This window comes from Herpailurus yagouaroundi, unplaced genomic scaffold (assembly GCF_014898765.1).
Source record: "Herpailurus yagouaroundi ecotype Mexico unplaced genomic scaffold, PumYag 77, whole genome shotgun sequence".
Classification (NCBI taxonomy): Eukaryota; Metazoa; Chordata; class Mammalia; order Carnivora; family Felidae; genus Herpailurus; species Herpailurus yagouaroundi.
Window position 1 is genome coordinate 24,903,829 of NW_024412388.1, and position 12,636 is coordinate 24,916,464.

General features: G+C 37.2%; 1 protein-coding gene across 9 annotated transcripts in view; it reads left to right on the top strand.

Moving 5' to 3' along the window:
* Positions 1-12,636, top strand: part of S100PBP (S100P binding protein) — a 47,765-nt gene that overhangs the window by 15,477 nt on the left and 19,652 nt on the right. For 4 of the 9 annotated variants that reach the window (XM_040468228.1, XM_040468203.1, XM_040468209.1 and 1 more), the window contains exons 2-5: positions 1,194-1,306; positions 2,006-2,850; positions 3,499-3,587; positions 5,276-5,379. In XM_040468228.1, coding sequence (XP_040324162.1) covers positions 2,008-2,850; positions 3,499-3,587; positions 5,276-5,379 — 1,036 coding nt within the window. In that variant the 5' untranslated portion in view covers positions 1,194-1,306; positions 2,006-2,007. Of the gene's footprint in view, positions 1-1,193; positions 1,307-2,005; positions 2,851-3,498; positions 3,588-5,275; positions 5,380-9,004; positions 9,033-12,636 lie in introns of all 9 variants that reach the window. The other 5 variants (XM_040468259.1, XM_040468238.1, XM_040468248.1 and 2 more) reach the window with 3 other exon arrangements.

Genomic DNA, 12,636 nt, shown 5'->3' on the forward strand with positions numbered 1-12,636 from the left:
CCAACTCACATAGTTATAAATTTTTCCTTGTGATGAGAACTTTTAAGATCTACTGTCTCAAGCAACTTTCAAATATAAAAATACAGTATGGTTAACTATAGTCAATATGTTATACATTATGTAAATCCTTTCAAATGCTAGTGTTCTGTAATACCTCTTTTTCTTCTCATTCTCTAGTACTTTATTATTCATACCATTTTATATTTTCTGATATTAGTGCATAACTTTCAATGTTGTCTTCCTACCAAGGTAGGAAACTGTATCTTTGTTTTTAAGAAGTCATATAGAAACATGTCCTGCTCAGTATTGTGTGATGATAGTAGCTCAGAAAATGTTTTCTGAAAGAGTGCATGAACTAAAGCTAAAATTCAGAGTGTGAAGGAAAAGTGGGGTGGGGGAAAATCACCGTTAAAAGGCTAACAGGGAGTTTTTGAAATTATTTGAGTTTAGTGTATAAGCATTTCTTAATAGCTTCTCAGATGTTGACGTGATGTGTGAAATACAAGCTTTATGACCTTTACCATCTAGAAAATAATTTCGATTAGGTCCATCACTGTGTAAAAGCTAGGTTTTGATTACATAAGTAATATACAAATATTCAAGTAGAATAGTTGACATTATTCAGAATGACACTGAAGTCTTCCCTTGAGATCTCTTGGTCCCATCATGGGTTATAACAGTCATCAGTTTTATATTTTTCTGGATCTGTTCTTTGCATTTATATATAAACTGAAAATGAGACGTTGGTATGTGTGATCATGATGAACTTCTAGATCTTGGTGGAATCTTAGACATTGCCTAGTCTGCCTTCCCACCCCTTTCCCATTTTATAAATGAGACAAATCCAGGGATTTAGTGACTTGCCCAAATTATTACAGCTGGTTAGTGACAGAACCAGGACTATAAGCAAGGTCTCAAGACTCCCAAGCCAGTATTCGTCTTACGGGAGCAAATGATAATTCTCAAGAAAGAACAAATTGTTGGGAGGAACAAAACTAGTTCCTTAGTTGCATAATTTTCCCTCTAAAGATTTTTCTTTGATGTTCTTGACTCAAAATCCAACTTTCTGGTATTTAAAAAAAATCAAGATCAAAATTAATAGGTGGAGCACCTTAAAGCATAATACAGTTGACTTTGTAATTAGCAGAGTTGAAAGTGATGAGAAGATCCTCTAATTTTCTTTGTGCCTGCAGGAAGGTGGGAGTCAATCATTTTGACAAGTCTCCTGAAAGGAACAGCTAGCAGGAGCTGAAACCTTTTTCCATTTGGTCTCGTGGCAAAGAGATCACGCCAGCAGCTCCACACAGTATGGAAGACAATTCTTGTATTCTTAAAGTTTTTTTTATAACTTTAAAAGTTATACGTGTTTGTTTTTTCAAAGTGTAAACTGAAAAACCAAGCATTTTACACAATATATACTTGTTTTCCTTCTATGTTGTGGATATTATTCCATGCTAGTATATAGTGATCTATTTCATTGTGTTTTTAAATAGTTGTAAAGTATCCCATAGAATGAGTGTACCATGATTCCGCTAAATAGTTCTGGTCATGGACATTAAGGTTCTCTCCAATATTTGGCTATTTTGAGTAATTCTGCTTTGAACATCCTTATAAATGCATCGATGTGCATTTGTATAGGTACTACTGTAGGAAAAATTGCCAGAAGTAAAATTGTGAGGTCAAATGGTATTGCAAATTACTCTCCACAAAATATTGTGCTGACTTAATGGTCTTATTCTGATTGTGAGAGCGCTTATTTCCTACATCCTTACCAACTTAGATATTGTGACATCTTAATTTTTACTATTTTGTTAGGAAAAAAAGCATGTCACTGTTCGAATGTGTATTTCCATGATTCTGGTAAGGTTAAATATCTTAAAATTCTTTCTCATGTTATAAGTCATGGCGCAAAGAATTTGAAATATTAGGATACTACCACTCTATAAAACAGAAGTTGATATAGGGATTTCCTGTACCTCGGTGAAACTGTTTCTTATTTTTCCAGATATGACGTGCTCACTAGTGCCCTCTGAACAGTCTTCTGGGACTTCTCTCTTGCCTAAAGACAATGCCCCATTTTCATGGGGTTCCTCGGATGAGGATGGATTGGATGACTCCTTGCTGGATCTGTCTGAGGGAGAAGAAGATGATGGCCATTTCAGTTTCACAGAGGAAGATATTCAGGAGCTCTTGAAGGATGATGACCTATCAAATGAGCACTTTTCTTGGGGAGGAGGGTTGCTTAAAGATGACAGCAGTCACGTTGAGAAGGGAGGGAAAGGGGATCAAATTCTATTTGATACTTCCCAAGAGAAAAATTCATCATACACCTTGGGACCAGTAGCTGAGACCCCTGGCCTCTTAAAACTACCTCAACTAAGTACATCAGTTGGTCATGGCCCAACTCCTACTAAACCGTTAAACAGACACTTTGCACTAGAAAAGAATCTTGTAAAAGTAACAGTTGCACCATTTAATCCAACAGTTTGTGATGCTGTGCTTGATAAGGACAAGACTGATTTATCCAAAGATCTTGAAAAGCCCTCCTCCCTTGGGGAAGAGATGAGAGAAGATGGTCTTAGCCCAAATGAGAGCAAACTCTGCACTGAATCTGAAGGGATCAGTCCCAATAATTCTGCTTGGGATATGCCCCCGCTCTCTTCTCCAGACAGTAACTTTCAGCAAACTGTGTCTGATAAAAATATGCCTGACAGTAAGAAACCTACACCTGTATTCTCTCAGATCTTGGACAATTCAGAGACTCCTCATTTGGGGTCATCCTGGAAAAATGGATCACATAAATCAAATTGTGAAATGACGTTTCCAGTTGTTTCCAGTTCATCAAACAAAGTACGTATATTTTTTCAAGGTAAAGAGAAAAATTATTTTCATTCACAAGCTGTATAGCAAAGCTTTGTATTCATCAAACAAATTGGGATTTGAACCCTGACTAGAACTGTGACCTTGGGAAAATTATTTAGCCTCTCTGTTCTCTCATATTTCTTATCTATAAATGGGACTAAAACTTCACACATATATGGTAAGGATTAATTAAATGATGTCTATATGGTAACTGGTATATAATATTAAATTGCTATTATTGGCTAATTACTAAGATAATGATGATATTACTATTACTTTTCCTTTTTGGGGGGTTTTAACCCTAAGTCTCAATCTCTGGTTGCTATGCTAAATGAGATACGGCACCTGATCAGCCACTGAAGAGCTAAAAAATCTTCAACAATTTACCTAACCTCTTTAAGCCTGATTCCCTGTCAAATGGGCATACAACTTAGGATTTCTTTCTTTTCCTTAAAATTAGTTATTATCTCATTTAAGGCATCTGCTATAGTGCCTGTTACACAGTAGGGTACAGGAATATGCCTTTGTAGCCTATAGTTTAAGAATATGTCTGTAAATGGTGTTTTCAGTTTTTTTGGTTTTTGTTTTTTTTTTTTTTGTTTTTTTTATATGACTATCTTCTGCTTTGAATGAAAGCAGGATGTTCTTGACAAGGATTCTGGGAAGCTGAAAGTCAACGAGAGAAGACTAGGCAAAGTCATACCTGTTCTGCAAGCCAAAAGAAGGTAACAGTATGATAATATTCTGGTTTCTGTTGGTTCTCTTCAATTTCTGTCTTCCGCTCCTCCATTTCCCCTTAATGTGGAATAAAACCATGCACCAGGAGTAAGCATACTTTAAGTTCTGGGACCACTAACGTGTAGCTGTCTAACCTTGGGCAAGTCAAATAATCTATGTTTATTTGTCAACAAAATGAGGCTAATGATGCCTTCCCTGCTGTTTCTCACAGTTATTTTGAAGAGTCAGAAAGACCTATTAGTGAAAACACTGTATAAATGTAAGATTTCTTTTCCTGTGTATGGGGAAGCCTGGTCACAGATATGATAGGAAGTTAGAATAATTTGAACACAAACATTAAAATACAACTATGTAGAAGATCATTTAGTCATCTCTTCCAACTTGAATGCAGCTGTCCTTGAGGGAAAATTCTAGTAGAGGTTGCAGATTTGGGTCACTTTACAATCTGTTCTCTTGTTGCCAGGAGATGGCAGTGTCTCTACATGGGCCTTTTCAATTAGCAGAGCTTTTTTTTTTTAATGTTTATTTATTTTTGAGAGAGAGGGAGACAGAGTGTGAACAGGCGAAGGGCAGAGAGAGAGAGGGAGACACAGAATCGAAGCAGGCTCCAGGCTCCAAGCTGTCAGCACAGAGCCCGACGCGGGGCTTAAACCCACAAACTGTGAGATCGTGACCTGAGCCGAAGTCGGATGCTTAACCGACTGAGCCACCCAGGCGCCCCATAGCAGAGCTATTTTTTAGGTTGAGTCAGATTGACTTCCCTACAAAGGGATTAAAAAAATTTTTTTTATTACACAGATACTATATTTATTTTGCTTTAAATTTGTTTTAAGTTTATTTTGAAAGAGAGAGAAAGCACACAGGGCAGAGGGAGAGAGAGAATCCCAAGCACTCTGCACCACCAGCACAGAGCCCTATGCAGGGCTCAAACCCACAAACCACTAGACCATGACCTGACCTGAAGTCAAGAGTCGGAAGCTTAACCAAATGAGCCACCCAGGCTCTCCTCTGCTTTAAATTCTTTTTAATGTATTAGAAGTAAGGCTAAAGTTTCCTTTGACTGCTATCCTTAATCCCAGTTTGTTTGTTTGTTTGTTTGTTTGTTTTGTTTTCTTTGCACAATTGAGGGAAACTTGGTGAATTACTTACAGTGGAAGTTATACCAAAGAGCCAAGTCAGGCTACTTAGAACAGTTATGAATTTATTATCTCCATATTCTAATCCACTGACTCCATAGTACAGTGCAAACAGGATGAGCAAGGGCCAAAAATTGTTCTTGCCAAGGTCACCAGTATTCTAACTGCCACACCCAGCTGGTTCTTTTTGGTCTTTATCTTTTTGAGTTTTTCTGTGGCTCTGTGAAGTTATTTCTTGATTAACCTTGAATTACTCAACAAGTGCTTACTTTCTCTGGGGACTGGATAATCTTCACTTTCCTATGCCTTGTTAACAGGAGGTTGTATCTGTTTCTCATCTTCCTTTTTTTCTCAACTCCATACTTGATTTCAGCTTTATACTATGTGACTAACACTGTCTTCTGTCACTGGATCTTAAAGAGTATTTTGCCTCTGAAAGTTAGTTGTTCTAACTGATCAGCAATATATGACTTCTCTCTATAAACACTACACTCATGGTTCTAATGGGCTGTTTTTCCTCCCGGTTTGCTTTGTTCAAGGACTAATGTTCCAACGTTTTCACAATCAGATCTAGAAAAGCAGAAGCAAAGTTATCTCAAGGAAGTCATTGCTCATATAGAACGCCCAAAGGACACTAACCAAGGTAACATGGTAACCAGAGAATGGCATGTAAAAGATGTGATGGGACTTCTTTTTTTTTTTCCAGTGTAATATAGATTAAACTGGGAGATTATTTTGAATTTTCTAAAATTGATGAGAAAGATAACTTCTTTACCCAAAGATTTTTACTTTAAAAGATTGCCTAACCAAATAATTCCCCAAGTGGTTTGGCTAACCTGTATTAGAGAGGGGTCCAAGGAGACTCATACCACTATGTGAAGAGTGCGTCTTCCATGGCTGAGGGCTGTAACCAGACCTGTAGTTTTCTGATAGGGAATTTTTTTGTCTGAAAAATAGAAGTGGATGACCAAGGGCTGCATAGTAATCACTAGTGTTTTATATAGAATTATTTATTTTCCCTATTTCCTTCAGGATTTAAATGTAAAAAGGCAGGCATTTCAAATAATATTCTGTATCTGCATTTGAATAAAAGCTCCTAAAAGGTTTTGACTACCTTCCAGATTCTTCAAGCTGAGTTCTCCCTAGTTCATTAAAAGCTATTACAAAGCAAAGTGGCCCGATTCTTTCTCCAGCCCTCAAAGGATATAGGCCCTGTTATCATTCATCCTGGACTAGTAGCTGGTGGGAAAACTCCTAAAGGGAGGGGAACTTGTGGGCTATACTGAAGGGGCTGAGGTTAGAGAGGTACTGATAAAAGTTATCTTCTCCTAAATATCACTCCATATTTGGTCATCCTCAGCTTCTTTCTCTATTCATTTAGCAAATCTTCCTCAAATATTTTCAGTGATGCTAGGTTTGAAGATTAGGAATTTGAAATGTAAAGAGGACCAAAGTAGGGTCCTAGCTTTCTAGGGATTGATAGTCCAGAGAAGGTAAAGATGATTATACCACAATATTGATTAGTGCTCTAAGAGAATTATGTATAGCGTGCACTAGGAACAAGGAAGAAGCACTTCTGTTTGTGTTTGGGGAGAGTGGAGGACACCCTAGGTAGGCTCCATGGGGAAAATAATTCTGTTATTCTAAGATCTGTCATAAATTACTAGGAAGAGTTTTAGGAGAATTCTTGACCAAAGATTCGGAGGAGACTACTCCCATCCCTTTTTTTTTTTTTAAAAACAAATCTTTAATTAGTAGTTTTGGAACTGAGGCATCAGCCAGAAGAAGTTTTTTTTCCAGGTCCTTTTATTTTTTCTTCAAAGACTTCATTAAGGAATCAAATACTGCTTGTACTGATGGCTCAGCCCTCTGCTTGTGAGATCTCTTTGTTTGAACTATTTTAAAGTTTTGTTTTTTTTTTAAGTTTATTTATTTAGAGAGAGAGAGAGAGGGCGAGAAAGAGACTCTCAAGTAGGCTCCACACTGTCAACACAGAGCCTGACGCAGGGCTCAAACTCATGAACTGTGTGATCATGGCATGAGCCAAAATCAAGAGTCAGATGCTTAACCAACTGAGCCACCCACGTGCCCCTTGTTTGAACCATTTTAAAGGTCTGGTGGAACTAGAGACACCCCTCTCCCATCGACCCAGGCCCCCTCGCTGCGGGTCATTAACTGGAGGGGCAGATTGAAAGAAGTTTGTGTGTGTTTAACCTCTGTGGAAGAGACTTGAGCATTGCTTTTCCCTCTGTGAGGTGACTTTCTTTTATGTCCTAGGCAATTCACACTGATGATACCCAATTATATTTCCCTTCTCGTTTGGGGCATTTAGAAGAGAAAATTTCACAAGAAAAGCAATGAGCAGCTACTCATGTTACAGCGTCTTTCCAGTCTCTTTCCCACTTAGCAGTTCCTCTCCCACTTTACCATAATAATCTATATCCCATAAGAAACAGCTAGAATAACATGCATAGGGGAAAGACAGCATACTTTAGTGGTTGAGAGAGTAAAGTCTAATCTAGAGTTAACTTCTGGGTTCATACCCTAACTCCACTGCTTACTGGCTCTGTGACCTGAGCCAATAAAACTCAGTTTTCTCATTTGCAAAATGGGTGTAATAATGAGGTTTAGCATATGTGAAAATTAATACTTGTAAGCACAAGTATAATACACAGAACAGTACCTAGCCACTAACAGTACCTAGCAGCCAACATTTATTGAATACTTGGTATTATTTGCAAGAAAGGGTACCTTTTCAAACTGAAGTTTTTATAGGTAAAGTAGTATGATGTCAGGTGTTTGTTTTCAACTCTTAAAAAAAAAATGCCAAAACCCTGGAAAATTAGAGGGAACAACTTTTACAAAATGTTGATTAATTAAGCTGAGTGATAGTTATGTGGGGATTCATTATATTTTCTACTTTGTTTTTTGTTAATTTTTTTTGAAACATTCATTTTTGAGAGACAGAGTGGGAGGGGGAGGGGCAGAGAGAGAGGGAGACACAGAATCTGAAGCAGGCTCCAGGCTCTGAGCCATCAGCACAGAACCCGACACAGTGCTCAAACTTAAGGACTGTGAGATCATGACCTGAGCTGAAGTCGGATGCTTAACCAACTGAGCCACCCAGGCGCCCCTATATTTTCTACTTTGGTGTGTATTTGAAAATATCCATAATAAAAGGTTATTACTATTATTTTTTAAGTGTGTTTTTTAGGGGATTCCTTTTTGAATTGCCATCATCACCAGTTTTATTCTAAAAATTTCAGAGTCCTCTAGCACTTGCTTCTGCTTTCCAGGAACCCAGTGTGATACCATGTTTTTGTGTTACTTCCCACTGCCCACTACTCATGCGCCCAAAGTTTAAAGATTCTGTACAAAATTGCAGAGGAGAGTGGGGATATATTTTATTCCTCCTCTATTTATATATGAAGTAAAGAGTAGCCAGAAACAAAAAGAGGAAGCATATAGTGCCTCCTGTCCTTTTTGATATGTTAAGTGCTATTTCACCTTGGAAAAGTATAACTCTCCAGGTTCTTTATTAGAAACAGAGAAATTAGTAATGTAGTTCCTGTCAATTCAGTTTGAGTTCTCTCCATTGGGTTAATGTTCTTTCACTTTATCAATAATGTGTATGTTATCGATACAGAATATGATAATACAAGTCATCCTTCAACTCCAGTATTCTAATATAAATATAATCTCTTTTTAGTTTAATGCCAGGTGAGTCTTTAACAGCATTTACAAAGAATTACCAGCTACTTCCTTCCTGACATTCCAGCTAATGGAAAACTTTATATGGAATTATAAGTTCTTAGAGTAGAAAAGGAGCATTAAGATCTTCTCTTTAATCTCCTAACATATAAATCTGTTCTATATATCTTTGCCAAGTGACCATTCAGCTTTTGCTTAGAATTCTAATAACACAAAACTCATTAACTCATGAAGCAGGCCATTCATTGTTTAAAAAATTCTGATTGTTAGAAAGTTATTCCTTACACTGAGACAAACTCTACTTCCCTATAGTTTCCAGTGATAGTTCCTAGTTGTGCCCTCTGGGATCACAAAAAATAACTATTCTCTTCCATATACTTAATGTCTTCTGAGGACCTTTTCATGTTAATTATCTCAAATTAAGATTTTTAATGATTAGAAAGTATTATATAATTTATTATTCCATTTGGATAATTAGGTTGTGCCCATTTTCATTAGTAATGCTGCAGTGAACATTCTGGTCAATAAATATTTATGTACAACTCTTATTTCTATAGGATGAATACCTAGAAGTGGAATTGCTGGGTAAAGTATATAAATATTTTAAAAACCTCTGTTACATGTTACCAGATTGTCCTGCCCCCCAAAAAATGTATTAATTTTTATTGTCACCAATTTGATAGGTAAATTTTAACATATTTTGTTTTAATAATTAGTGAGGTTAAACATTTTTTATTTATGTTTATTGGAAATATATACTTAATCATGATTTTTAAAAATCATCTAGTATCTAGTTTATATTCCAGTTTCCCCAGTTGTCCCAAAAATGTCTTCTTGTAAACTGTTCAAACAGGATCGAATCAAGGTTCACGTGTTTAATTATTGTCTCCTTAGTCTCTCTTAATCTAGGTCACTTGTTTTGTAGATTGTCTCACATTCTGAATTGTGTCTGATTGTTTCCCTGTGGTGTCATTTAACTTGTTCCTCTATCCCCTGTATTTCCTATATATTGGAAGTTGGATCTGGAGGAGGGATTAGATTCAGAGTAAGCATTTTTGACTGGTATAATTCATAGGCACTGTTATGTATTCGATCTTTATCAGATTAGGGGACACCACACAGTAACAGGGTGTTCTTTTTTCTTTTTGGCATGGTGTTCTAATAGTGATGCTAAGTTTGATCACTTTGTTAAAGTGTTAACTGTCATATCTTTCCATTGTAAGGTGCATTTTCCCCTTTGTAATTAGTAAGTCATCTGTGGGTGTTGCTTTGGTATCATTTGAATATCCTGTTCCACAACAATTCTTAATTGTTTTAGTATTCATTGATGATCCTTGCCTAACCGCTACTACACAGAGAATTGCATAGAAAGTATTCATTTTCTAAATAATTTCTAATATAATTTCTTTTGCAATGAATACCTTCCATTCTTCTATAAAGATTTTTTTAGTATCACTATTACCTCATAGATTCTTAAAAATTAATGTTACAGTGGTCATTATATATAGTCATGACTTTTTAAAATTCTGTTTGTCTCAAGTTTGACCAGTGGGGACTCCTTCCTTCCAAGTGGGCTCCTGTGTCTTCTGACATGACCCCATTAATCTTTTTTTAAATTATGGTAAGAAAAGTAATACCAATTGACCAATTAAATCATTTTTTTAAGTTTATTTATTTATTTTGAGAGAGAGAGAGAGTTGGGGTGGAGGGGAGAACGTGACCAGGGGAGGGACAGAGAAAGAGAGAGGGAGAGAATCCCAAGCAGGCTCCTCACTGTCAGCATGGAGCCCAATGCTGGGCTTGAACTCAATGAACTGTGAGATCATGACCTGAGCTGAAACCGAGAGTCAGACACAACCATCTGAGCCACCCCGGCACCCCACAATTAAACAGTTTTTAAGTGTGCAGTTCAGTAGTGTCAAGTTTATTCACATTGTTGTAAAACATCTACAGAACTTTCTTATCTTATCAAACCCATTATAAAACAACTAGCCTTTTCCCCTTCCCTATAAACCCTGGTAACTGCCATGCTAATTTCTGTTTCTGTGAATTTGCCTATTTTAGATACCTCATATAAGTGGAGTCAAACAGCACTTACCTTTTTGTGATTGGATTATTTCATTTAGTATAATGTCCTCCGTGGTGTAGCATGTGTCAGAATTTCCTTCCTTCTTATGGCTGAATAATAATCCCTTCCATGTATATGCCACAGTTTGTTTATCCATTCATCCTTCAATAGACATTTGAGTTGCCTCCATTTCTTGGCTATTGTGAATGATGCTGCTGTGAACATGGGTGTGCAGATATCTCCTCAAGACCCTGCTTTCAATTCTTTTGGATATGTACCCAGAAGTATTGCTAGATGGTATGGTAGTTCTACTTTGAAGTTTTTGAGGAACTTCCTTACTGTTTAACATAGTGGTTGTACTATTTTACAGTCCCACCAGTAGTGCTCAAGGATTCCAGTTTCTCTGCACTCTCAGCACTTGTTATGTTCTGTTTTCTGGGAGTAGCTGCCCTTATGGTGGTTAAGTATTCATCAGTATTACAACTATGTAAATATCGTTCACTGCCAAGCCAAGCACTATACTATAGTTTCATTTTCTTGAATAATTTATTTTTCTGGAGTAATTCATTCTCTCACTTATTTTTTATTTATTATTATTTTTTTTAATGTTTATTTTTGACAGAGAGAGAGAGAGCGAGCACAGGCAGGGGAGAGAAGAGGACAAAGGATCCAAAGTAGGCTCTGCGCTAATAGCAGTGAGCCAGATGTGGGGCTTGAATTCATGAACCATGAGATCATGACCTGAGCCAGTCAGATGCTCAAGTGACTGAGCCACCCAGGTGCCCCTACCTCACTTATTTTTTAAACTACAAATTAATTTGTCTTTAATCTTTTTGCAGTTTATATCCTTATCTATGTTGTCTGTGTGTCTGGGTTGTGCCCCTCTACAAATGCACAAACATACCTAGTAATCTATCAATTCCTTTAATAATTTTTTCTGGAGACCTTCCTAGAGCCTTGCGTCCTTCTGCTCCAATTTATACTGCTTGTTCTCCAGCTTTGCTGCAGAGCTATCATCCTCTTATTTCTTTTTGCTGCCCTCCTCAGTTGACTCTTGTTCCTGGACCCCTATTTCTTCCTCTTGATCTGTTTTGGTGGAGCACCTTCTCTGAGAATTTCTAAGAAAGTGTGACATAAATTTGGACGGCCCTCCGTATCTGCAAACGTCTTTATTGCCATACTTGATTGGTAGTTTGGTAGAGAATTCTAAATGGAAAATCATTTTTATTCAGAATTTTGGAGACCTACATCTAGTCTTCTTGTTAAGAAGTCTTTTATTAATTTAATTTTTATTCCTTTTTGTGTAACTGTCTCTTTCTCTCTGGAAGTTCTTAGGGTCTTCTCTTTATCCATTATATTATGCAAAGTGTTCTACTTGCTGGGATATTTTTTTCTTACTGATTTCTTTCCTTTTTTTTTTTTTTTCTAAGTTTATTTTGATAGAGACAAAGACAGCATGAGCAGGGGAGGGGCAGAGAGAGAGGGAGAGAGAGAGAATCCCAAGCAGGCTCTGTGCTGCCAGCAGAGAGCCAGATGCGGGGCTCAAACTCATGAAACTATGAAATCATGACCTGAGTTGAAACTACAAGTCTGGGGGCGCCTGGGTGGCGCAGTCGGTTAGGCGTCCGACTTCAGCCAGGTCACGATCTCACGGTCCGTGAGTTCGAGCCCCGCGTCAGGCTCTGGGCTGATGGCTCGGAGCCTGGAGCCTGTTTCCGATTCTGTGTCTCCCTCTCTCTCTGCCCCTCCCCCGTTCATGCTCTGTCTCTGTCTGTCCCATAAATAGATAAAAAAACGTTGAAAAAAAAATTTAAAAAAAAAATAAAAAAATAAAAAAAAAAGAAACTACAAGTCTGGTGCTTAACAGATTGAGCCACCCAGACGCCCCTTGACTTCTTTATTTTTATATTCACATTTATGATTTCTGAGAGCCTTTTCCTGTTTTGTTCCCTTTGCATATTGTGTTGTTCTTTTTTATGAACTAATTTCTTATCTCAAGATTTTGTTTCTTTTTTATTGTAATTGAAATTTAGTAAACTGCACAAATTTAAAGTATACAACTTGTCGAGTTTTGACATTTGTATACACCCATGAAACTCATGCAACTGAGATAAACATACC